We start from the raw sequence: 27567 nt of genomic DNA, 5'->3' as shown, positions 1-27567 counted from the left end.
CGCTTGTGCTCTGTGATCAGGGTCATATCATGGAGATGCAGCCGTGGAACTTTAAGTGCACCTGATCCTTTGTCCGCCTTCAGCACCTGAGCCCTTCAGGAGCACAGCATCACCAGTCACAGGTGCTGAAGAGATGGGGGCCAGCCCCACCTTAAAGGTGCTGAGAGCACACAGAGAGAATGAGGGAACTCTGTGCTGCCTGTCCACTACATTCTGGCAGCAATGACCAGTACTGCCGAGGTTCAGGCACCAGTAATGTGTCCAGGGAGTGTGAGGCTGGACCATTACTTTGGTCTGAAGGCTGCACAAAGCACAGGGAAGAGGCCCTGGACTGAGAAACCTGCCTTTATCTTGTGCAGAAAGGTTTCACATCTGAGTGACAAGAACACTGCCCATCAGAACAAGGAGCCATAGGCAGGGAGACATTCTTGGGAGTTTATTTACAATAGTGAATATTATGTACAAGTGATTAACACTCGCACCCAGGCTGTGCAACTACATCTTCTTAACTTTCCTAACCCTGCTCTTGGTGCTCCCCGGACATCCGCAGCAGAGGTGGAGGCAGCCTGCTGACTGTGACGCCCTGTCTGTGATGACTTTGGTGGGCGACCTCTGGAGGTCCAAGGCTTAAAGGGCCCAGGCCTGCTTTCGGGGTCCTGCTGTGTGGCAGTGGCACCCTCCTCGGCCTGTGGAGCTGGATATGCGGAGGTCACGGGAAGAGGGGATTCGGATGGGCCGGACACTCCTGGAGTCAACTGGATGGATGGCCTTGGGGTATGCACCTCTGATCATCCTCCCTATGGGTGTCCGATGGCCCCTGACTGACTCCTTGAGGAGAAGGGGTAGCTGGAGTGAGATTGACCTGCCCTGCACCCCTTTTGCGTACACACTGTTGAAGGCTAACTATGACATCAGCGATGGAGTTCAGCCGGCACAGCAGTGCAGGAACGACGTCTTGGACCAACGTCTCCATGGCAGTTGCCACCCTGCCAATGTTGACCTCGGTGCGTTGCAGTGCCTGCGCTATCACCTCAGCCTGAAGATGGATGGACTCTTCCCATTGCCTTGCAATCTGAGGAGTGCAGCGGACATCCCTTCCTGATGTTCCCGAGCTTCCTTTGCAGCTCCAGCAACTGTGTCATGACCGAGCCCAAAGGCTTCTAACCTGACCCGGACACAGCAGATTTCTGGCCTCCAGCAGTCCTTTGACTGCTGGGGACCTGGGAAGTCCCTGCTGCTGCCTGCTGTGGATCAGAATGTGCGATGTGCTCACCAGATTGTGATCCTGAGGCTACTCTAAAGCTAAGTCCCACCAAGGTGTGTGTCTCTGCGTTGGTGGAGGGTGTGGGTGAGCGCTGTGACGGGACTTCAGGGAGGGTGCCTCCAGATTCCTCTTCAGAGGTTTCTTCAGGGCTTGATTGAAGGCCCTGGATAGAACCATAGAAAAGTTACAGCACAGAAGGAGGCCATTTGGCCCATCTTGTCCATGCCAGCCCAAGGACACCCAGGTGCCCTTTCTAATCCCACCTTCCTGCACCCGGCCCATAGCCCTGCAGCTTACAGCACTTAAGGTGCAGATCCAGGTACTTTTTAAAAGAGTTTAGAGTTTCTGCCTCTGCCACCAACTTGGGCAGTGAATTCCAGACACTCACTACCCTCTGCGTAAAAAGGTTCTTCCTCATGTCCCCCCTACACCTTCTGCCACTTATCTTGAATCTATGTCCCCTGGTTCTAGAATTCTCCACCAAGGGAAACAATTTTAACCTGCCCAGTCTATCTATTCCCCTCATAATTTTGTACACCTCAATCAAGTCACCTCTCAGCCTTCTTTGTTCTAAGGAAAATAACTCCAACCTATCCAATCTCTCCTCGTAGCTACACTTTTCTAACCCTGGCAACATTCTTGTAAACCTCCTCTGCACTCTCTCCAGAGCTATTATGTCCTTCCTGTAATGTGGTGACCAAAACTGCACACAATACTCCAGTTGTGGCCTCACCAGTGTTTTATACAATTCCAATATTATATCCTTACTTTTATATTCTATACCTCTGCCAATGAGGGAGAGCATTCCATATGCCTTCTTTACAACCTTGTCTACTTGAACTGCTGCCTTCAGGGACCTGTGCACTTGCATGCCAAGATCTCTCACTTCAGCTACCCCTCTTAGTATACTCCCATTTATTGTGTAACCCCTGTAACTGTTTGACCTCCCTAAATGTATGACCTCACACTTCTCTATGTTAAAATCCATCTGCCACTTTACCGCCCACTCCACCAACCCTTCTATATCATTTTGTAGATTATGGCTATCCTCTACACTATCCACTACTCAGCCAATCTTGGTGTCATCTGCAAATTTCCCAATCGTGCCCCCCACGTTCACATCCAAATCGTTAATATCATGGACTCTGTCGGCTGTTTGGCAGATGTGCCTGTGAAAGCAAGGAGAGATAATTAGTGCATGGCAATGGCCTGTGAAACAGGACACATCACTCACAGCATGGTTATCTGATGGATGTTGCACTGCTGGATCCTCACTTGGTAGATCACCACTGACCTCACCGTCAGCACAGGAATGGTTCAGATCCTCGCCAGCCAGCTGAATGGCTCTGTTGATTTCAGGCATTCCTTAACCAGTCTGTAACCTCTCCCTCTTGTGGTGTGCCTGTTTGTCCTGCATGAATAGAGATGGAGACAGTGTAAGCAGGATGCCTGCCAGGCCAGATGATAAGTATGCCTGGCATGTATGGGTGGTGAGTGGTCCCATGGAAGGGATGAGGACAATGACGGTGTGTGTGAGAGATTGAATGGTGATGTCCCTTGAACTGGCAGTGAGTGTGGGCCCTGTGGATGTGTGATGGGTTTGTGAGTGTGTTAGTTGAGAGTGATGAGAAGGGAGACTTACCCTGGTGGAACGGAGAAGATCATTCACCCTCTTGCGGCACTGGGTGGCTGTCCCCTTTTGAAGGGCGTTGGCACTGACCGCCGCTGCCACCGCCTCCTAAGCCGGATTAGTGATGTTGCTGCCCATCCTGCGGCCAGAGCAGGGGTCGAGGACATCCTGGCAGGACTCCACGGCATCCTAAAGACGTTCCAGTGACGCGTCGCTGAACCTGGGGGCTGCAGTCTTTTTGCCTTTCAGGGCCTTGTCTTCCATGCAGCAGTCATGGGCTGGAAGCACTGAGAGGTGTGCGCGTGGCTGGACTTTAAATATGGCGCCCAGCAAGGTGATAGCGTGGCGGGTGAATGAGAGCCTGCTCACCATGGAAACGGCGTGTTTCCCAGGAATGAGTAAATAATGTGGCGGGCTTGGGAAGAAACGGCATTGAAAACCTGCCAAAATGTCACTTTACCCACCTGGCACTGCACGATTCCGCCCTCGGGCTCAGGCATCTCCCTGAAGCTTCTCTCCTGTCCACTGCGGCTCGGAGGAGATGTCGGAGGGGATGTCGGAGGGGATGTCGGAGGGAATGTTGGAGGGGGTGTTGGAGGGGATGTATTCCCCGCCGACTCTTTGGATGATGGGAAGGTAAACCCAGCCATCTGAAAAACTCAGGCTGTTGTCTAGTTTTCATACGATGCTAAGTTGTAGCAGGTTAGGTTTATGATTTTATGGTCACATTATTGCACTAGTGCAAATGTTAATTCAGGCACTGAGGTGTGACAAGTCATAAAACTGGTCAACAGCAGCTTAGTTCTGTAAAAAATTATCTTCAAAATGATTACTATTGGGCTGTGTGTGAAAATCCTGAATCCAATGGTGGTTTGCTGCACTCTCCTCTGATGTTTTGTAAAGACCTCCCTTGAGGATGAGTACTAACTTAATGATTTCTTTGATTTCAGTACACCTGGGATGCGAGTGAGAAATATTTTTTCCAATCCACAGTCGCCTTTTCCATGAGAAAATACTGGGAGGAATATAAAAACCAGATTATTCACTTTGTGTAAGTTATTCAGTTTATCTGCCTCTTCACGTTACTCTTTGATGCAGTGTAGACTTCGCTTGCATCCCTCAGCATGAAATAATTTCTCCACATTTCCCGAGAGCATTTGCTTGGGCCGTTGGGTTACTAATCCAGTGACTTATTACCACTATGCCACCGTCTCCCCTTATGTTGTACAATTCTAGCAAGACTTCTTTATTCTTGCACTCCAATCGCCTTGCAATAAAGACCAACATGCAATTTGCCTTCCTAATTGTTTGCTGCTCCTGCATGCTGACTTTCTGTATTCCTCGCACAGGCACGCCCACAGTCCCTCCGAACACCAACATTTACAAGTTTCACGCCTTTTAAAAAATATTCTGCTTTGCTATTCTTATGGCCAAAGTGAATAACCTCAAACTTTCTTCCATTACACCCAGCTGCCACCATGGCTGGGATTTTCCAGTCCTGCCCACTGCGGGAATCGCCGCACGTAAGTTTTGATGGATCAGCCAAAGATCCGTTGACTTCGGGTGGGAGTTTCGGGCAGCACCAGAAAATCCTGGCCCTTTTTGCCACTCACTTAACCTGCTACATCTCTTTGCAGCCTCCCTGTGTCCTCCTCACAACTTACATTCCCACCTCTTGATTCTGAGTCCCATCTGCACCAAATTCTGGACTTAGTGCTCATTTCCACAAAGCCATTGTCCCATTCTGTGCTCCGAATTCTCTGTCTATGGCCTTGACAACCTTCCTAAAGTGTGGTGTCTAGAATTGAGCCCAATACTTCAGACAGGACCTAACTAGTGATTTAGAAAGATTTAGCATGACTTCCTTGGCTTTGGATTCAATGCTCCTTTTACAAAACCAAGTATCACCTACGCTTTCCTAACTGCCTTATCAACTTGTCCTGCCACTTTAAAGATTTGTGAAATTCCCCCACCCTGGACCTTCCCACCCTCCCCATCCCCCCATCCCCACCCCCAACTCAGCCCCAGTGCCTCTGCTCTTGCACCCACTTTTAGATTACACTGCACCCTCCCCATCTATTGTTCCTCCTGAACTGTATCACTTCACTTGTAATAAATGGCATCTGCCATGTACCTGCCCATTTCGCCATTCTGCCTTTGTCCTCCCCGAGGTCTGTTACTATTCTGCTCCCTACCACTTTGCCAAGTCCTGTATCACCTGCAAACTTCAAAATTGTATTTCCCATACCCAAATTCAGGTCATTCATATCTAACAAGAAAAGCAATGGTCCTAACACGGATCCCCGGAGGGGTCCCATTACATGCTTCTCATTGATCAGAAAAACATCTTATTCTCACTGCTCTCCAGCTCCTGTCTCTTAGCCATTAACACACTTACCCAACTACTGCCCCTTCAATACCAGGTGCTTCTCGTTTTTGAATAAGTCTATTCTGTGGTACTTTATCAAATTCTTTTTCAAAGTACACAAGTTGTCTGCATTAACCTCTTTAACCCTCTCAGCTACTTCATCAAAGAACTCAACTCAGGCCAGTCAGACATAACTGGTCTTTAACAAATCTGTCCTGGCTGGTTCATCAATGACCTTCCTTCCATCATAAGGTCAGAAGTGGGGTTGTTCGCTAATGATTGCACAATGTTCAGCATCATTTGCAACTCCTTAGCTACTGAAGCAGCCCATGTCCAAATGCAGCAGGACCTATATAATATCCAGGTCTTTGGATAATATACAAGTGTCAGTCAATGACCATCTCCAAAAGAGAGAATCTAACCATCAACCTTTGACATTCAATGGCATTATCATCAATGAATCCCCCACTATCAACATCCTGGGGGTTATCTTTGACCAGAATATGAACTGGGCTAGCCATATAAATACTGCCATTACAAGAGCAGGTCAGAGGCTAGGAATCTTGCGACAAGTAACTCACCTCCTGACTCCCCAAAGCCTGTCCACCATTCATTTTCTGGTCAATGGTAACCCCCAGGATCTTGGTAGTGAGTGAGAGCTGTTAGGAGAAGCTGACAACTCAGTTCATGTTGATGAGTGATCTCACTGCTTTCTGTGAAGCCCCAACATGAACTGGAGCTGGATTGCTCCATCTCTGAGCTATTGTGTGCAAGCTGGCTACCAGGCTACCCAGTAGACCAGTATTTCCCAGTGTCTGCTCATCAGCCTTCTTCCATAGGCTGGGCCTTTCAGTCAACTTTTGACTTCTCTGCAGCAGTGCGAGTATGTGATTCCACCTTCTGTCGAGTGTGTGATCACACTCTCCTTTGAGTATGGTATCCAGTCCCCCTGCCCTAGCTCATGTACGCTTGCCCCCAGAAATTCACTACCTGAAGACCTCCCCTATTGTCTAGAGGAAGCATGATGCCAGTCTCTGACCTGGTACTCCATCTTTAAGAAGGCGGGTCTCCTCTTCCTGAGGGGGCACAGGGACTTTCATATCTTCAGGAATGGGGCCTCAATTCAATGTCTCACCTAACACAGCAGAACTGAACAGTCAGCCTAATTTTGTGCTCAAGCATCTGAAGTGGGGCTTGAACCCACAACCTTCTTACTCAGGGATAAGTGTGGAGCTGACTGAACCCTTAGCTATCACCAAATGATGGGTTTGAGAGTTTGAATCCAGTGGAGTTCCATGGTATCTGAACAATGCAGAGTACTGAATATCCCAACAAATGGTTTCTTACTATTAACAATGTGTACCTCAGGCTGTGTAAATATATGGGAATGATTGAGATTTATGACACTGAATGTGACAGGTAAATACCAAACTCTGTGCAAATGTTAACAGATGTCTGCCTGGCCTGGTGGTCCTTTATATCACTGCCACTTCTCTTCCTGGAATGCCTACCTTAAAGAAGTACTGCTCTTCTCAAAAAGCCTCCACCTATCGCCGAACTTCTATCCAGCTTCACCTGCTCCACCCCCCTTAAACAGTATAAATTTCATCACATTTTTACTTCTCTTTAGTTCTGAAGAAGAGTCATATGGACTTGAAATGTTAACTCTGTTTTTTTTTTCTCTTCACAGATGCTGTTAGACCTGCTGAGTTTTTCCAGCATTTTCTGTTTTTGTCTCCTTTATATTAACCTGTCCTATTCTTGTCTTCCACACAGGGCAGAAAACGTTTATATATTTGATGAAACAGAAAGGATCTCTTTTTGTTTCATTATTACGAAGCCAACAGACATCAGCAGTATTATTCCAAAGGCAGACGTGGAGCGAGCTATCAGGTATCACATGAAACTCTTTGGAATGGAAGGGTTAATCATAGCTAACAACATCTGGAAAGTGGTTGACCATGTCTACAGGCACAGTGTGTAAATGTGAAGTGATGATGGAAATCGACCACTTATTTATATTTGCCACAAAAGTATATAAATGGTAAATTAATAGACCAGCACATATAAAGGAATGGATTCACTGATGACCTGCACTCAAATGGAATGCACGGATAAGTGTTGTAGGGTGGCCGAGTTGTACTATTGCTGATTGAGCTGATCAGCAGACATTTCTTGGGAGGAAACATTAAGTTTATTTACAACATACTCAGCAGCAACTTCATGTGTGCTTTCAACTCCAACTCCATCTCTACACTGACTGCTGAGATAGCTCGTGATACTCTCCTATTGGTTACTACAGATCATATGATCTTCCTTAACAAGTATTATTCTTAAATGTACATTGCACACAAAAAAACATAATTACTACATTCCTTCCCCTTTAACTTGGCTATGCATATTATCTTAACAAGTACATATTTTTCAAGACAACATAATATTTACACTGGGTAAGGGATTTACAAGTTCAGTCTTTCAAGTGGTTTCCTGGTACATGTGGAACGTTGCAGCTCCACAACTTCAGATTCTTTGTCAGGAACCTCCTTTTCCAGAGTTGCCTGAACATCAGGTGCTTCGTTGGGCACTTGCAGTCCTGGATCCTCAACTCTTACAGGAACATCAGACATGTCAGTCCTGGGTTGAGCATCCTCAACAGGAAACAGACCCGGTCATGGTCACTGGTGGAACCAAATCTTGGTGATTTGCCTCTCTCTTCCTTAAATGTTTACGAATGATCCGGCCTTCCACCTCCACGTGGTAAGATAGAGGTCCAGTCACTGCACTTATTTCACCCGGTAACTACTTTGGTCCTTCCCTGAAGTTTTTCATGTATACCATCTCTCCCATGGTAAATTCCCTTTTGGGACTATGCCAGTTGTGTCTAGTTTTCTGGCTTCCCTGACTCCTTTCCACCTTCCTCTCTAAATTTGGCATTATTAAGCTCAATCTCGTCCTGAGACGGTGTCTCAACAATAACTCCGCAGATGTGACACCTGTTGTTGTGTGAGGGGTAGTCCTGTAATGAAAAAGAAAGCATGTTAGCTTGGTTGCTACGGAATCACCAGTTAGCTTTTTCATGCCTGCATTGAATGTTTAAACCACCTTTTCGGCCAGTCCGTTTGAGGAAGATTGGTGCGGTGCAGTTATCACATGAATGATACCATTGAGGCTGATAAACCATTGAAACTCAGCGCTCGTAAATGCCGTGCCATTATCAGAAACGACTACTTCTGGTAGTCCGTGAATGGCAAAACTCTGACATAGTTTCTCAACTGTAACGCTCGACATTGGTGACTTCACCTCATATATGTCCAACCATTTTGAATGGGCATTGACAATGAGCAGAAACATTGTTCCCAGGAAAGGTCCAGCATAGTCAATGTGTAACTGCACCCAGGGTCTACCTGGCCACTCCCATGGGTGTAATGGAGCTGTCACTGGCAACTTTTGTAGTTGCTGACATTGCACACAGTGCTTTACTAAACTCTCTATTTCACCATCCATCCCAGGCCACCATAGATAGCTGCGAGCTATGGTCATCATTTGGGATATTCCTGGATATGCACTGTGTAGTTCAATTAAAAGTGGCTCCCTTCCCTTTGGAGGAACTAACACTCGTGCTCCCCACAATAAGATGCCATCCTGGCTGGTTATTTCATGTCTTCTGTTGAAGTGCGGTTTCATTTTGTCAGATACAGCTCCTGTGACCAACCATGCAGCACTTGTTCTCGTACTTGAGATAGGACTGGGCCCCAACTTGTCCAGTCTCTGGACAGTCCAGGCGAGGAATCTGAGAAATTTAACAGTAAAACAAGTTCCTGTGGAACTGGGACGTGCTCATCATTTTCTTGTAAAGGCAAACGACCCAGGGCATTGACGTTTGCGATTTGATTGCCAGGCCTATGTACGAAAGTGTATTCATATGCTGCCAGAATTAAAGCCCATCGTTTTATTGTTGCTGAGGCTATGAGTGGTATAGCCTTGTCCTTACTAAACAATCCTAGCAATGATTTGTGGTCTGAAACAAATGTAAAATGGAGGTCATGTACGTACTGAATGTGAATGAAATTTCTTGACACCAAAGATGATGGACAGGCCTTTTTCTATCTGTGAGTATCCCTTTTCCGCTGTGGCGAGCATTCCTGATACGTAACCTATTGGCTGTTCCGTGTTGTCATCCATCCAATGAGAGAGCACTGCTCCCACTCCGTAGGGAGATGCGTCACATGTCAGCACCAATTCTTTCACCTGGTCATAACGCACTAATAGATTGGACGAGTGCAACAATTGTTTCACCTTTATGAAAGCTTCTTTCCTCCCAAGACCAGCGTTGGTTCTTTTTGAGTAGAGAATGCAGGGGGGCCAGCACTGTAGACAAATTGGGTAAGAACCGCCCATAATAATTGATCATTCCTAGGAATGGTTTGAGCTCTGAGGCGTTCTTTGGTGCAGGTGTCTCTCTTATGGCTTTCACTTTCTCCTCAATCGGGTGGAGGCCCTGTGAATCTACCCGATGACCCAAATAGATTACCTCCCTCGTTTGGAATGTGCACTTTCCTTTTTTTTAAATGCACTCCAGATTGCAAGAAGTGTTTTAAGATTTCTTCTAAGTTTACCAAATGCTCTTTTTCAGTGAATCTTGTCACCGACACATTGCTTAAATAGACTACAACCCGGGGCACTCCCTGCAATAAGATTCCCATTGTTATCTTAAAGATGGCACAAGCGGAGGAGACACTGAAAGGCAATCGTGTATATTGGTACAACCCTTTATGGGTATTAATTGTGACAAATCCCTGGGAGGCTTTATCCAACTCTAGTTGTTGATAAGTATGGCTCATGTCAAGCTTTGTGTACATTGCCCTGCCTGCCAGCTTGGCATACCGGCCTTTGAATTTTGGAATGGGGTGCCTGTCTAGTTTATTAACCATCAGTTTGTAGTCTCCACAAATTTGGATGCTTTGGTTGGGTTTAAGGATGGGGACTATGGGTGCTGCCCATTCTGAGAACTGAACAGATTGTATAACACCCAGTTTCTCGAGTCTGTTCAGTTCAATGTCGACTTTTTCTCGCAGGGCATATGGCACCGGTCTTACTATCTCTATTGAGGTAGTTGATGCAATGGTTTTAATTTTCCAAAACTCCCTAGATTCGGGGAAGGTCCCATTAGATTGGTAGATAGCAAATGTAACCCCATTATGCAAAAAGGGAGGGAGACAGGAAGCAGGAAATTACAGGCCAGTTAGCTTAACATCTGTCATAGGGAAAATGTTAGAAGCTATTATTAAATTTAGAAGCTATTATGAAGCTAGGGGTTGCTTCCAGATCCACATGAGTATTGGCCTGCAGGCCCTGGATTTTCCCCAGTTCATCCTTGAAGAGTGGCATACTTTATAAGTAGCTCTGGTAGCCCACTTGCTCTCAACTGGAAAATTTCAGCCCATTCCTTTAACCAATTTTGCAAGACAAAGAATTTTGTTCTTTGGCTATCTCACCAGGAGGATGGAAACATTTTACATCCAACATCCTTCATAATTTGGTCAGCTCACCTCTCAATATGCTCCCAGCTTTTCCAGTCCCTCTTCATACCTGAACATTGCAGTAAAGTCGAGTGGCACTCTCACTCCAGGATCCTCTCACGCAAGTCCTATCAAGGAGTTACTGAGCACTCTGTTCCCTGCATGCTCTCCCATTTATAATTACTTTTTTTTCTGAAAAAGGATACTTTTTTTGTCAAAACTTTTCAGCTTGCACTCATCAGGACAACTTGCAAGAAAATGCTGACGATGGGGGAAGATTGACCTATCCCTTAACCTAATTTGCCAATTCACTTTAGCCAGCTCAGCTTTCATGCCCTCATAAATGCCCTTATTTAAGTTTAAAAGACTAATAAGGAGGGAAAAATGACAGTACGAGAGAAAGCTAGCCAGAAATGTAAAAACAGATAGCAAGAGTTTTTATACATTTTTAAAAATGAAAAGAGTTAACAAAGTGACTTGGTCCGATAGAAAGTGAGCCTGGAGAATTGATAATGGAAAACAAGGAGATGGCAGATAAATTGAACAGGTATTTTTTAATCAGATTTCACTATAGAGGATACAAGTAACATCCCAGAAGCAGCTATAAACCAAGAAATGAAAGTGGGGAAGGAAGTCAGGAAAATTACAGTCATTAGAGAAGTGGTACTGAGTAAATTGTTGGAACTGCGGGCTGAGAAGAACCTGGGTCCTGATGGACTTCATCCTAGAGTCTTAAAAGAAGTGGCTAGAGAGATAGTTGATGCATTGGTTCTAATTTTCCAAAACTCCCTAGATTCGGGGAAAGTCCCATTAGATTGGAAGATAGGAAATGTAACTCCATTATTCAAAAAGGGAGGGAGACAGAAAGCGGGAAAGAACAGGCCAGTTAGCTTAACATCTATCATAGGGAAAATGTTAGAAGCTATTATTAAAGAAGTTATAGCAGGGCACTTGGATAAGCTCAAAACCATCAGGCAGAGTCAACATGATTTTGTGAAAGGGTAATTGTGTTTAGCCAACTTATTGGATTTCTTTGAGGAAGTAACATGTGCTGTGGGTAAAGAGAGCCAGTGAATGTACTGTACTTAGATTTCCAGAAGGCATTTAATAAAGTGTCACATCAAAGGTTATTGTGGGAAATAAAAGTTCATGGTGTAGGGGGTAACATATTGACATGAGTAGAAGATTGGCTGACCAACAGGAAGCAGAGAGTAGGCATAAATGGGTCTTTTTCAGGTTGGCAAGATGTAATGAGCGGTGTGCCACAGGGATCAGTGCTGGGACCTCAACTGTTTACAATTTATATAAATGACTTGGATGAAGGGATTGAAGGGACCATTGCCAAATTTGCTGATGTAACAAAGATAGGTAGGAAAGTAAGTTGTGAAGAGGACATAAGGAGGCTACAAAAAGATATAGATAGGTTAAGTGAGTGGGCAAAGATCTGGAAAATGGAGTATAATGTGGGAAAATGGAAATTGTCCATTTTGGCAGGAAGAGTAAAGAGAAACATATTATCTAAATGGTGAGAGATTATGGACCTCAGAGGTGCAGAGGGATCTGGGTGTTCTAATGCATGAATCACAAAAGGCTAGTATGCAAGTACAGCAACTAATTAGAAAAGCTAATAGAATGTTATCATTTATTGTGAGGGGAATTGAATACAAAAGTAGGGAAGATTATGATTCAGTTGTACAGGGCACTAGTGAGACCACATTTAAAGTACTGTGTACAGTATTGGTCACCTTATTTAAGAAAGGATGTAAATGTATTGGAAGCAGTTCAGAGGGTTACCAGACTAATACCAGGAATGGGTGGGTTGTCTTATGAGGAAAGGTTGAACAGACTAGCCTTATATCTGCTGGAGTTTAGAAGAATAAGAGGCGACTTGATTGAAACATATAAGATCCTGAGGGGTCTTGACAGGGTGGATGTGGAAAGGATGTTTCCTCTTGTGGAAGAATTTAGAACTAGGGGTCACTGATTAAAAATGAGATGTCGCCATTTAAAATGGAGATGAGGTGAAATTCTTTCATTCAGAGGGTCCTGAGTCTTTGGAACTCTTTCTGAAAAGGCGGTGGAAGCAGTCTTTGAATATTTTTAAGGCAGAGGTGGATAGATTCTTGGTAAGCAAGGGGGTGATGGGTTATTGGGGGTAAATGGGATGCAGATTTCAGGCTACTATCAGATCAGCCATGATCTTATTAAATAGCTGTGCAGGCTCAAGGGGCTGAATAGCCTACTCCTGCTCCTTGTTCGTATGTTCGTAAGATTCTTGTGAATTGTCCTGATGAGGGCAGCACAAAAAGCTTCAACAAAAAAAAGTCTCTTTTTTCAGCAATACTCAAGTTCTGTACTTTTTTTTCATTTGTTCAAAGAATTGAATGTCACTAGCAAGGTCAGCCTTTTTACCCAATCCCTAGTTGCCCTTGAGAAGGTGGTGGTGAGCTGCCTTCTTGAACCGCTGCAGTCCATTTGGTATAGATACACCCATGATGCTGTTAGGGAGGGAGTTCCAGGATTTTGACCCAGCGACAGTGAAGGAATGACGATATGTTTCCAAGTCAGGATGGTGAGTCACTTATCGGGGAACTTCCAGGTGGTAGTGTTCCCATGTGTCTGCTGCCCTTGTCCTTTGAGATGGTAGTGGTAGTGGGTTTGGAAGGTGCTGTCAAAGGAGCCTTGGTGAGTCCCTGCAGTGCATCTTGTAGATGGTACACACTGCAGCCACTGTGCATCGGTATGGAAGGAATGGATGCTAAAGGTGGTGGATGGGGTGTCAATCAATTGGGCTGTTCTGCCCTGGATGACGTCAAGCTTCTTGAGTATTGTTGGAGCCACACTCATCTAGGCAATTGGAGAATATTCCATCTCAATCCTGACTTGTGCCTTGTAGATGGTGGATAGATTTTGGGGCGTCAGAAGGTGAGTTACCTGCTGCAGGATTCCCAGCCTCTGGCCTGCTCTTGTAAGCACAATATTTATATGGCTGCTCCAATTCAGTTTCTAGTCAATGGTAACCCCCAGATTGTTGATAGTGGAGGATTCAGTGATGGTGATGCCATTGACTGTCAAGGGGAGATGGTTAGATTCTCTCTTGGAGAACTGGGCCAAAGAAATTTAGATAATGGGAGAAAATGTTTAAAAAATTTCAAACAATCTGGAGTGTAACAATTGAGCTGTAAGCTAGAAATTGGTGAAATTGTACAGGTGTTCAACATGTTCATATCTGATTCTGACTTCACCCATTTCAAATGAATAAGGTTAATACCTCTGTTAAACCATTTGCTAGAGAAATTGGTTACAAGGCCTGAAAAAAGTTGCCTGATAAGTTTGCTCTCACAGATTTCCAGCCTAATATTAAGCTTTTTCTATCATGTCTCTTATAGCTATCATGATGAAAAATTTCTAACACATTGTTTAAGATCCACAGACACCAGTCCAATTAAACATATTTCCCATCACAGGAAGAACAGAGACCGGATCAACAGTGCATTTCTGTTGACCGATGACACGCTAGAATTTGTTGATATTTCACCTACTCTGGCACCAAAGACTGAACCCCCAGTGACAGTCTGGCTGGTCGTGTTTGGAGTTCTCATCTGCCTGGTTTGCATTGCATTTGTTATCCTGCTTGTTAGTGGAATAAGAGCAAGAAAAAGGTAAGTGCATAAAAAATGAACGCTAGTAATAATTATTACTAATAATTACTGAGGTCAGTGAAGGCTATGAGGATCAATAAAGACCATGAGGATCAGTAAAGACCATGGGGATTAGTAAAGACCGTGAGGATCAGTAAAGACCATGGGAATTAGTAAAGACACTAAGGACCAGTAAAGACCACGAGGATCAGTAAAGACCATGAGGATCAGTAAAGAACATGGGGATCAGTAAAGACCACGGGGATCAGTAAAGACCACGGGGATCAGTAAAGACCATGAGGATCAATAAAGACCGTGAGGATCAGTAAAGACCATAGGGATCAGTAAAGACCATGAGGATCAGTAAAGACCATGAGGATCAGTAAAGTCCGTGGGGATCAATAAAGACCATGGAGATCGGTAAAGACCTTGGGGAACAGTAAAGACCATGAGGACCAATAAAGAACATGAGGAACTGTAAAGACCATGAGGATCAGTAAAGGCCAGGGGGATCAGTAAAGGCCATGATGATCAGTAAAGACCATGGGGATCAGTAAAGACCATGGGGATCAGTAAAGACCATGGTGATCAGTAAAGTCTGTGAGGATCAGTAAAGACTATGGTGATCACTAAACGGCATGGGGATCAGTAAACACCATGAGGATCAGTAAAGTACGTGAGGACCAGTAAAGATTGTGAGGAATAGTAAAGACCATTGGGATCAGTAAAGACTATGAGGACCAGTAAAGACCTTGAGTATCAGTAAAGACCACGGGGATCAGTAAAGACTGTGAGGATCAGTTAAGACTGTGAGGATCAGTAAAGACCATGATGATCAGTAAAGACCGTGAGAATCAGTAAAGACCATGGTGATCAGTAAAGACCGTGAGGATCAGTAAAGACCATAAGGACCAGTAAAGACCATGAGGATCAGTATAGACCACAGGGATCAGTAAAGACCGTGAGGATCAGTAAAGACCGTGAGGATCAGTAAAGACCGTGAGGATCAGTAAAGACCATTTGGTGCAGTAAAGACCATAAGGATCAGTAAAGACTGTGAGGATCAGTAAAGACCGTGATTATCAGTAAAGACCGTGAGGATCAGTAAAGACCATTTGGTGCAGTAAAGACCATAAGGATCAGTAAAGACCATTTGGTGCAGTAAAGACCATTAGGATCAGTAAAGACCATGAGGATCAGTAAAGACCGTGATTATCAGTAAAGACCATTTGGTGCAGTAAAGACCATAAGGATCAGTAAAGACCGTGATTATCAGTAAAGACCATTTGGTGCAGTAAAGACCATAAGGATCAGTAAAGACTGTGAGGATCAGTAAAGACCATTTGGTGCAGTAAAGACTGTGAGGATCAGTAAAGACCATGGGGATCAGTAAAGTTCACGAGGATCAGAAAAGACCGTGAGGATCAGTAAAGACCTTGGGGATCAGTAAAGACCATGAGGACCAGGAAAGTCCATGAGGATCAGTAAAGACCACGGGGATCAGTAAACGCCACGGGGATCAGTAAAGACCGTTAGTATCAGTAATGACCATGGGGATCAGTAAAGACCATGGGGATCAGTAAAGACCATGAGGATCAGTAAAGGCCACGGGGATCAGTAAAGACCATGAGGATCAGTAAAGACCATGAGGATCAGTAAAGACCATGGGGATCAGTAAAGACCATGAGGACCAGTAAAGGCCACGGGGATCAGTAAAGACCGTGAGGATCAGTAAAGACCATGAGGATCAGTAAAGGCCACGGGGATCAGTAAAGACCTTGAGGATCAGTAAAGGCCACGGGGATCAGTAAAGACCATGGGGATCAGTAAAGACCATGAGGACCAGTAAAGGCCACGGGGATCAGTAAAGACCTTGAGGATCAGTAAAGGCCACGGGGATCAGTAAAGACCATGAGGATCAGTAAAGACCATGGGGATCAGTAAAGACCATGGGGATCAGTAAAGACCATGAGGACCAGTAAAGTCCATGAGTGTCAGTAAAGACCACGGGGATCAGTAAAGACTGTGAGGATCAGTAAAGACCATAGGGATCAGTAAAGACCATGAGGACCAGTAAAGTCCTTGATTATCAGTAAAGACCACGGGGATCAGTAAAGACTGTGAGGATCAGTAAAGACCATGGGGATCAGTAAAGACCATGAGGACTGTTAAGTCCTTGAGTATCAGTAAAGACCACGGGGATCAGTAAAGACTGTGAGGATCAGTTAAGACTGTGGGGATCAGTAAAGACCATGATGATCAGTAAAGACCGTGAGAATCAGTAAAGACCATGGTGATCAGTAAAGACCGTGAGGATCAGTAAAGACCATGAAGATCAGTAAAGACCATGGGGATCAGTAAAGACCATGAGGATCAGTAAAGACCATGGGGATCAGAAAAGACCATGGGGATCAGAAAAGATCATGAGGATCAGTAAAGACCATGGGGTTCAGCAAAGACCATGAGGATCAGTAAAGACCATGAGGATCAGTAAAAACCATGGGGATCAGTAAAGTCCTTGAGCATCAGTAAAGACCACGGGGATCAGTAAAGACTGTGAGGATCAGTAAAGACCATGGGGATCAGTAAAGACCATGAGGACCAATAAAGACCATGGGGACCAGTAAAGACCATGAGGATCAGTAAAGACAGTGAGGATCAGTAAAGACCGTGAGGACCAGCAATGTCCGTGAGGATCAGTAAAGACCTGGAGGATCAGTAAAGACCATGAAGATCAGTAAAGACCACAGGGATCAGTAAAGACCATGAGGATCAGTAAAGACCATGGGGATCAGAAAAGACCATGAGGATCAGTAAAGACCATGGGGTTCAGCAAAGACCATGAGGATCAGTGAAGACCATGAGGATCAGTAAAAAAACCATGGGGATCAGTAAAGTCCTTGAGCATCAGTAAAGACCACGGGGATCAGTAAAGACTGTGAGGATCAGTAAAGACCATGGGGATCAGTAAAGACCATGAGGACCAATAAAGACCATAAGGACCAGTAAAGACCATGAGGATCAGTAAAGACCATGAAGATCAGTAAAGACCACGGGGATCAGTAAAGACCATGAGGATCAGTAAAGACCATGGGGATCAGAAAAGACCAGGAGGATCAGTAAAGACCATGGGGTTCAGCAAAGACCATGAGGATCAGTAAAAAAACCATGGGGATCAGTAAAGTCCTTGAGCATCAGTAAAGACCACGGGGATCAGTAAAGACTGTGAGGATCAGTAAAGACCATGGGGATCAGTAAAGACCATGAGGACCAATAAAGACCATAAGGACCAGTAAAGACCATGAGGATCAGTAAAGACCATGAAGATCAGTAAAGACCACGGGGATCAGTAAAGACCATGAGGATCAGTAAAGACCATGGGGATCAGAAAAGACCAGGAGGATCAGTAAAGACCATGGGGTTCAGCAAAGACCATGAGGATCAGTAAAGACCATGAGGATCAGTAAAAACCATGGGGATCAGTAAAGACCATGAGGACCAGTAAAGTCCTTGAGTATCAGTAAAGACCACGGATATCAGTAAAGACTGTGAGGATCAGTAAAGACCATGAGGATCAGTAAAGACCATGATGATCAGTAAAGACCGTGAGAATCTGTAAAGACCATGAAGATCAGTAAAGACCACGGGGATCAGTAAAGACCATGAGGATCAGTAAAGACCATGGGGATCAGAAAAGCCCATGAGGATCAGTAAAGACCATGGGGTTCAGCAAAGACCATGAGGATCAGTAAAGACCATGAGGATCAGTAAAAACCATGGGGATCAGTAAAGACCATGAGGACCAGTAAAGTCCTTGAGTATCAGTAAAGACCACGGATATCAGTAAAGACTGTGAGGATCAGTAAAGACCATGAGGATCAGTAAAGACCATGATGATCAGTAAAGACCGTGAGAATCAGTAAAGACCACGGGGATCAGTAAAGACTGTGAGGATCAGTAAAGACCATAGGGATCAGTAAAGACCATGAGGACCAGTAAAGTCCTTGATTATCAGTAAAGACCATAAGGACCCGTAAAGACCATGAGGATCAGTATAGACCACAGGGATCAGTAAAGACCGTGAGGATCAGTAAAGACCATTTGGTGCAGTAAAGACCGTGAGGATCAGTAAAGATCATGGGGATCAGTAAAGTTCACGAGGATCAGAAAAGACCTTGGGGATCAGTAAAGACCATGAGGACCAGGAAAGACCATGAGGATCAGTAAAGACCACGGGGATCAGTAAACACCACGGGGATCAGTAAAGACCGCTAGTATCAGTAATGACCATGGGGATCAGTAAAGACCGTGAGGATCAGTAAAGACCAAGGGGATCAGTAAAGACCATGAGGATCAGTAAAGACCGTGAGGATCAGTAAAGACCTTGGGGATCAGTAAAGACCATGAGGATCAGTAAAGACCACGGGGATCAATAAAGACCGTGAGGATCAGTAAAGACCATGAGGATCAGTAAAGACCGGGAGGACCAGCAATGTCCGTGAGGATCAGTGAAGACCTTGAGGATCATTAAAGACCGTGAGGATCAGTTAAGACCATGAGGATCAGTAAAGACCATGGGGATCAGTAAAGACCATGGGGATCAGTAAAGACCATGGGGATCAGTAAAGACCATGAGGACCAGTAAAGACCATGAGGATCAGTAAAGTCCGTGGGGATCAATGAAGACCATGGGAATCAGTAAAGACCATGAGGACCAATAAAGACCATAAGGACCAGTAAAGACCATGAGGATCAGTAAAGACCATGAAGATCAGTAAAGACCACGGGGATCAGTAAAGACCATGAGGATCAGTAAAGACCATGGGGATCAGAAAAGACCATGAGGATCAGTAAAGACCATGGGGTTCAGCAAAGACCATGAGGATCAGTAAAGACCATGAGGATCAGTAAAGACCATGGTGATCAGTAAAGTCTGTGAGGATCAGTAAAGACCATGGTGATCACTAAACGGCATGGGGATCAGTAAACACCGTGAGGATCAGTAAAGTACGTGAGGACCAGTAAAGATTGTGAGGAATAGTAAAGACCATGGGGATCAGTAAAGACCATGGGGATCAGTAAAGACCACGGGGATCAGTAAAGACCGTGGGGATCAGTAAAGACCAAGAGGATCAGTAAAGACCATGGGGATCAGTAAAGACCGTGGGGATCAGTAAAGACCATGAGGATCAGTAAAGACAGTGAGGATCAGTAAAGACCGTGAGGACCAGCAATGTCCGTGAGGATCAGTAAAGACCTGGAGGATCAGTAAAGACCGTGAGGATCAGTAAAGACCATGAGGATCAGTAAAGACCATGGTGATCAGTAAAGACCATGGGAATCACTAAAGACTGTGAGGATCAGTAAAGACTATGGTGACTAGTAAAGACTGTGAGGATCAATAAAGACCACATGGATCAGTAAAGACCATGGTGATCAGTAAAGTCTGTGAGGATCAGTAAAGACTATGGTGATCACTAAACGGCATGGGGATCAGTAAACACCATGAGGATCAGTACAGTACGTGAGGACCAGTAAAGATTGTGAGGAATAGTAAAGATTGTGAGGAATAGTAAAGACCATGGGGATCAGTAAAGACCGTGGGGATCAGTAAAGACCGTGAGGACCAGCAATGTCCGTGAGGATCAGTAAAGACCATGAGGATCAGTAAAGTCCTTGAGTATCAGTAATGACCACGGGGATCAGTAAAGACTGTGAGGATCAGTTAAGACTGTGAGGATCAGTTAAGACTGTGAGGATCAGTAAAGACCATGATGATCAGTAAAGACCATGAGAATCAGTAAAGACCATGGTGATCAGTAAAGACAGTGAGGACCAGTAAAGACGGTGAGAATCAGTAAAGACTGTGAGGATCAGTAAAGACCATGAGGATCAGTATAGACCACAGGGATCAGTAAAGACCATGATGATCAGTAAACACCATGAGGACCAGTAAAGACATAAGGACCAGTAAAGACCGTGAGGATCAGTAAAGACCATGGGGATCAGTAAAGACCATTTGGTGCAGTAAAGACCGTGAGGATCAGTAAAGACCATTTGGTGCAGTAAAGACCGTGAGGATCAGTAAAGACCATTTGGTGCAGTAAAGACCGTGAGGATCAGTAAAGACCATTTGGTGCAGTAAAGACCATGGGGATCAGTAAAGTTCACGAGGATCAGTAAAGACCACGGGGATCAGTAAACACCACAGGGATCAATAAAGACCATGAGGATCAGTAAAGACCATGAGGATCAGAAAAGACCGTGAGGATCAGTAAAGACCATGAGGATCAGTGAAGACCATGAGGATCAGTAAAGACCATGAGGATCAGTAAAGACCGTGAGGATCAGTAAAGACCATGAGGATCAGTAAAGACCGTGAGGATCAGTAAAGGCCACGGGGATCAGTAAAGACCACGAGGACCAGTAAAGTCCTTGAGTATCAGTAAAGTCCTTGAGTATCAGTAAAGACCACGGGGATCTGTAAAGACTGTGAGGATCAGTTAAGACTGTGAGGATCAGTAAAGACCATGAGGATCAGTAAAGACCGTGAGGACCAGTAAAGACGGTGAGGATCAGTAAAGACCATGAGGACCAATAAAGACCATAAGGACCAGTAAAGACCATGAGGATAAGTAAAGACGGTGAGGATCAGTAAAGACCATGGGGATCAGTAAAAACCATGAGGATCATTAAAGGCCACGGGGATCAGTAAAGACCGTGAGGATCAGTAAAGACCATGGGGATCAGTGAAGACCATGGGGATCAGTGAAGACCATGAGGATCAGTAAAGGCCACGGGGATCAGTAAAGACCGTGAGGATCAGTAAAGACCATGAGGATCAGTAAAGACCGTGAGGATCAGTAAAGGCCACGGGGATCAGTAAAGACCATGAGGATCAGTAAAGGCCACGGGGATCAGTAAAGACCATGGGGATCAGTAAAGACCATGGGGATCAGTAAAGACCATGAGGATCAGTAAAGACCTTGGGGATCAGTAAAGACCGTGAGGATCAGTAAAGGCCACGGGGATCAGTAAAGACCGTGAGGATCAGTAAAGACCTTGGGAATCAGTAAAGACCATGAGGATCAGTAAAGACCTTGGGGATCAGTAAAGACCATGAGGATCAGTAAAGACCGTGAGGATCAGTAAAGATCACGGGGATCAGTAAAGTTCACGAGGACCAGGAAAGACCATGAGGATCAGTAAAGACCACGGGGATCAGTAAACGCCACGGGGATCAGTAAAGACCATGAGGATCAGTAAAGACCTTGGGGATCAGTAAAGACCATGGGGATCAGTAAAGGCCACGGGGATCAGTAAAGACCGTGAGGATCAGTAAAGACCATGGGGATCAGTAAAGGTCGTGGGGATCAGTAATGACCGTGAGGATCAGTAAAGACCGTGAGGACAAGTAAGACCATGAGGATCAGTAAAACCACAGGGGTCATTAAAGACCACAGGGATCAGTAAAGACCATGAGGCTCAGTAAAGACCATGAGGATCAATAAAGACCATGGGGACCTATAAAGACCATGAGGATCAGTAAAGACCACGGGGATCAGTAAATTCCATGGGGATCAGTAAAGATCACGGGGATCAGTATAGTCCATCGGATTTGTAAAGACCGTGAGGCTCAGTAAAGACCACGGGGATCAGTAAAGACCATGAGGATCAGTAAAGACTATGGGGATCAGTAAAGACCATGAGGATCAGTAAAGACCACGGGGATCAGTAAATTCCATGGGGATCAGTAAAGATCACGGGGATCAGTAAAGTCCATCGGATCTCTAAAGACCGTGAGGCTCAGTAAAGACCACGGGGATCAGTAAAGACCATGAGGATCAGTCAAGACCACAGGGATCAGTAAAGACCACAGGGATCAGTAAAGGCCACGGGGATCAGTAAAGCCCGTGAGGATCAGTAAAGTCTATGGGGATCAGTAAAGACCATGAGGATCAGTAAAGGCCACGGGGATCAGTAAAGACCGTGAGGATCAGTAAAGTCTATGGGGATCAGTAAAGCCCGTGAGGATCAGTAAAGTCTATGGGTATCAGTAAAGCCCGTGAGGATCAGTAAAGTCTATGGGGATCAGTAAAGACCATGAGGATCAATAAAGACCGTGAGGCTCAGTTAAGACCACGGGGATCAGTAAAGACCACGGGGATCAGTAAAGACCATGAGGATCAGTAAAGACTGTGAGGATCAGTAAAGACCATGAGGATCAGTGAAGACCATGGGGATCATTAAAGACTGCGAGGATTAGTAAAGACCGTGAGGATCAGTAATGACCACAAGGATCAGTAAAGGCTATTGAGATCAGTAAGGTCTTTTGAAATTAGTAACGACTGTGAGGAATATTAATTACAATGGAGAGGAGAGAACTCCGAGAGGGAGTGCAGAAAAAATATTAAGCTGATGCTGAGTTCCAAGGGGAAGAAGTATGAGGAACATATGGATGTGCTAAATGTTTTCAACTTTGAAAAGAGATGTTTCAGAGGGAAGCGCCTGAAGACAACTAACAGAATTAGGAATGTAAACAACAAATATCTCTGATGTGTCATTTGCTGGGCTGGGCAGATAGCAAAAAGTATTTCTTTGCACAAATGATGAGTAACAGCTGGATGGGTTTGAAGACATCTTGGTTAAAAGCAGGGGAGCTGGCTGATTTATGGAGGAGCTGGATGCTGCACGGGGAGATGATAAAGTTTGTCTTCCAGAAGATGACTGGGAATGGGCTGTAGGGCCTGTCAGAACCTACTTTGCACATATCCAGCCTTCGCTTAACCATTTTTTAGCTCAACTAAGTGGCATGTGCTCATTTTAGAATAGCTGATGAAAGCTGTAATGTACATGGAGTAATGTCAGGGACTATACAATCATTAACTGCGCTTGTGCAGAAGATAAACTGATCCAAACACTCCATGCAATTGAAAACTTTGTAGTGTCAGTATCAAAAATGAATGGATGTATTTGGGCCATTTACCTGTCATTCTTGTGAGTTACATTTGCTTGAATCAACAGATTGCTGAATCACCCATAACACAGTTGTTTCAGCACCATATACGTTACATTCAGATTACGAGAATTCACTCTACCATGTGTGTCTTAGCACAAACTGAATATTGCATTCATCAGTCAGTGTTTTCCCTCCCACCATATATTCTCAGTGAAATGGTAAACATTCACATTCCTTCAACACTTGGTGCAATTGTCAGAAGAGCCAGCTGTTTTGGGGTCAATGTGTGTCAACATATCAGAGTGAGCATGTCAGTCTTCCAGCTTTGGCTCTCCTGTAGCTGAAAAACTGACCCTTGAAGCCAGTTTCCAACCAATGAAATTGCACTTTTTTTTTCAACTGGGTCTTATCTTCAATAGTGAAGGGGATGAAGTAACAAATAAGCGAAGCATTGTGTTAGAATTTCATTTTTGGATGAAGGAATTTCGAGGAAGAAGATACATAGGAACAGGAGTAGGCCATTCAGCCCGTTGAGCCTTCTCCCCCATTCAGTTAGATCATGGCTGATCATCTACCTCAGCACCACTTTTCCATGCTATCCCCATATCCCTTGATGTCATTAGTATCCAGAAATCTATCAACTTCTGTCTTGGACATGCTCAATGGTTGAGTTTCCGCAGCCATCTGGGATAGAGAATTCCTATTCACTAGGCAGAAAGGTACAATTAAAGTAAAAATCAAAGAATGGAGGATTTTAAATGTGCTGCAGCAGTTCAAGGAGGCAGCTCATCACCACCTCCTCAAGGGCAACTAGGGATGGACAATAAATGCTGGCCCAGCCAACGAAGCCCACATCCCCTGAATGAATGATAACAAAAAATGGCAGAAATGGGGGTGGAAGAGAGGCACGATAAGATTTCTCGAATCAATAAGTTAGCTCCATTGGAAATGCGATGATACAATTAGACACAGGACCACTGGGCTGGAGAGAAAAGTCACCTGAGATTCCTTGAGTTGATCACTGCCCTGCTATCCTGCTGGGTGTCGTGAGGTAAAAGTCACACTGAGCTCTGATTGTGCTCCCATGATTCAGTTACCTGGCCACACTCATCCTGGCTTACCCACAACAATAACTTGCATTTGTGTAGCACTTTTAACATAGTAAACCATCCCAAAGCACTTCACAGGAGCATGTGGCACAGAGACACATAAACTATACTAAGACATGGCCTAAAGCTTAGCCAAAGCCGCAGTTTTTTTTTTAGCAGTTTCTTAGAGAAGGGAGTGGAGGGGGGGTGGAGAGGTTTAGCGAAGCAATTCCAGAGTTTAGGGCCCAGGCAGCTAAAGGAGGGCCGCCAACAATGGATAATTTAAACTGGGGATCCTCAAGAGGCCCGAATTAGAGGGATGCTGATATCTCGGAGGGTTGTGGGGTTGAGGAGTTACAGGGATAGGGAGGGACCAGGCCAAAGAGTGAGCACAGAGCAGCTGCCTGGGGACTCAAGCAAGAGCTTTGTACCTCCCTTCCCTTTAGGAGAACAGAAAAAGTAATTGTAAGGAATAAAGGAGAAAATGGTACAATGAATGGAAGTAGAAAAAGCAGGAGACACGGTTGTGAGCCAATGAGTGGGAGGCAAAATGGGACTTACAGCAGCAAACAGTCTATTTAACATTAAACAGTCTATTTTAAACAGCTTGTAAAAGGAGTCTTACGAACTGCAGCAAAGAGAGCTCAGGCCCGGAACTGCAGCAAAACAGGGAGGATTTTCTAGCAACATGCAATCAGTGGAGGATAGCAACATGCAATCAGTGGAGGATAGCAACATGCAATCAGTGGAGGATAGCAACATGCAATCAGTGGAGGATAGCAACATGCAATCAGTGGAGGATAGCAACATGCAATCAGTGGAGGATAGCAACATGCAATCAGTGGAGGATAGCAACATGCTAACAGTGGAGGATGGCAACATGATACAACTTAGATGCATAAAATCAATGCCAGTCACTTCACAGCCATGCATTCTCCATGTGTGACTGATGGGAACTGATGGGAGCTGTGGTGTCACTATAGGCAGCCTAGTGAAAGACATTAAAGAGATGGCAAGTGCCTGATTATTGAATTTGTGTGAGTTCAAGCCCTGAAACAGTATATTGTTAAATGCTGCGCCATTGATCTGCCATGTTGACCTTTGACGACTTGTCAAATCTGAGATCACGGCATTAGGAAAGTCGACATTTGCTGTGAAATTCTGAAATTAAAAGCAATATTACTGTTTATTCCTCAGTAACAGGAAGGCACGAGCACAAGAACCAGAGGGAGATAATAATGAACTTCAAAAAACAGATGAAACACCTGGAACAAATGATGAGGAGATTGTGATTGAAAAAGGGATAAAGAACGAAGCTTTCATCACAGAAGAGCAATTGAACACGGAGATGTAAACCCACCACATGCCCAAACCTTTTTGTTCTCTAACCCCAGACTTATCCCTAGGCTATCTTTGGAACTCATGGAAATTTTACTGAATTATTTAATCATGTTTAATTATCACTGTTAATATCTATTATGTCTGGCTCTGCAAAGTTTCCTCTGCTCAATTTGGGCTTTATAAGTCCAACTGGCCTTACCCATCTGATCTCAGTATAGACAGTAATGCCTATGTGAAGTTGCTCAAACATGGCCCTAAGAAATCTAGAAATAAGCAATTTTGCTATGTTCGCTTTTCAGAAGCAGTGTAAACTTCTCAGTATCTCATCGAGAGCGTTAGTCATCGGTTCCCTTTGGAATGGGAGTGGACATTGATGTGGACAGATGGAGCCAGCAGGAATTGACCCTGATCGGACATCTTTACATGTGTTGCCCTGGACATGTTGTCCACAGGCCCGATCCTACAATGACCCAAAGCTGTGCTTTATATTCACCTGTAGTCTGCTTATCGCAACAGAGGTGGAAAGATGAGATAGGCTAAATGCCGCCTCGAAATCTTGCAGTATTGACCCCAACCCTGAGGAACGCAATCACTGAAAGAGCACTATATGCCCACTGAGTCATTTTGAATGAATTTGAGGTTGAAGCCCACCTCAGACTGTTCCAAATGCCATATTTACATTCAGGATCAGGTTCTTCTCCCTGACTGAAACAATCACAGAATCACAGAATCACACAGTGCAGAAGAGGCCCTCACCGACACGTGAGAAACACGTGCACACTAGGAATTGGGTTCACATTAGCACATAAAGTGCTGATTCCTGCCATGTGCAGTGAGGATCAGTGAGCTAACATGAGCAAATGATCCCTAAAATGGTCAATGCTAGAGCTGAAACTAAGATCAAAGCACCTTCCCCAACCATTGAATACACTGGATACCACAGGGTGATCTTCGAGGCTTATTTACAATATAGGCTCTTCAATGTAGCTATGTTCCCTAAATTTACTGTAATGGTTCCAGACAAATAAAGATGCCATTCTTTGGCTTACCTGGATTAATCTTTCATTGCATCTGTGGATATGTGAACACAGATGCCACACCCATTGTTTCATGGGTGTTGCAAGTCATTAAATGGGCCAAAATGGGATATGCACCATCCATTTTCTAGGTGCTATGCAGCTCCACATAAAGCTCAAAAAAGGGAGGTACACTGGACACCATCTTGGTAAAGAGGTTGGCGAGAATGTCGTCTTAGCTGTTACCATCAATTTGGAAAGCAGCAAGATGAAACCACAACCAGTGTTCAATGCTGATTTTTAAGCCACTTTGCTATTTATCATTGCCACATTCCACCCAATGACCTTGCACAACTGAATGGGTGACCTCTCCCTCCCTCGCTCTGACAACCCCTGTTATTTAAAGAGATCATGAACTACTTACAGGTTAGTCACTGGATTATTTCTCCTGGTTGCCAGTCCAATTGTAAGTAGTTTCGGAGCTTCCCCATACTTGGCTAAAGTCTGAATAATCTACAGGAAATGGTCCAGTTGGTGATGAAGTGCTTTTCTGCTCATTTAAAAATGAGTGCTGAAGTAAGTTGCATCCACACATGGCTGGCCTGGTTGGCTTTGCTCTGGGAATTGAACACAACTGGGAGAATGAAAAGAGGCAAACTGTTTAAAGAGGGAGGAGGTGAGGGAGAAGGGCTTTCAGCAGGAGGTCATATCCACAAAGGAGTATAGGAACAGGAGGAGACC

General features: G+C 44.7%; 1 protein-coding gene across 3 annotated transcripts in view; it reads left to right on the top strand.

Moving 5' to 3' along the window:
• Positions 1 to 26874, top strand: part of ace2 (angiotensin I converting enzyme 2) — a 105896-nt gene extending 79022 nt beyond the window's left edge. For 2 of the 3 annotated variants that reach the window (XM_078559536.1, XM_078559535.1), the window contains 4 exons: positions 3845 to 3945; positions 7039 to 7155; positions 14249 to 14443; positions 25667 to 26866. In XM_078559536.1, coding sequence (XP_078415662.1) covers positions 3845 to 3945; positions 7039 to 7155; positions 14249 to 14443; positions 25667 to 25823 — 570 coding nt within the window. In that variant the 3' untranslated portion in view covers positions 25824 to 26866. Of the gene's footprint in view, positions 1 to 3844; positions 3946 to 7038; positions 7156 to 14248; positions 14444 to 25666 lie in introns of all 3 variants that reach the window. The other variant, XM_078559537.1, reaches the window with a different exon arrangement.
• The last annotated feature ends 693 nt before the right edge of the window (positions 26875 to 27567 follow it).

This window comes from Cetorhinus maximus, chromosome 16, assembly GCF_964194155.1.
Source record: "Cetorhinus maximus chromosome 16, sCetMax3.hap1.1, whole genome shotgun sequence".
NCBI lineage: Eukaryota > Metazoa > Chordata > Chondrichthyes > Lamniformes > Cetorhinidae > Cetorhinus > Cetorhinus maximus.
This window is presented reverse-complemented; position numbering and strand designations above follow the sequence as displayed.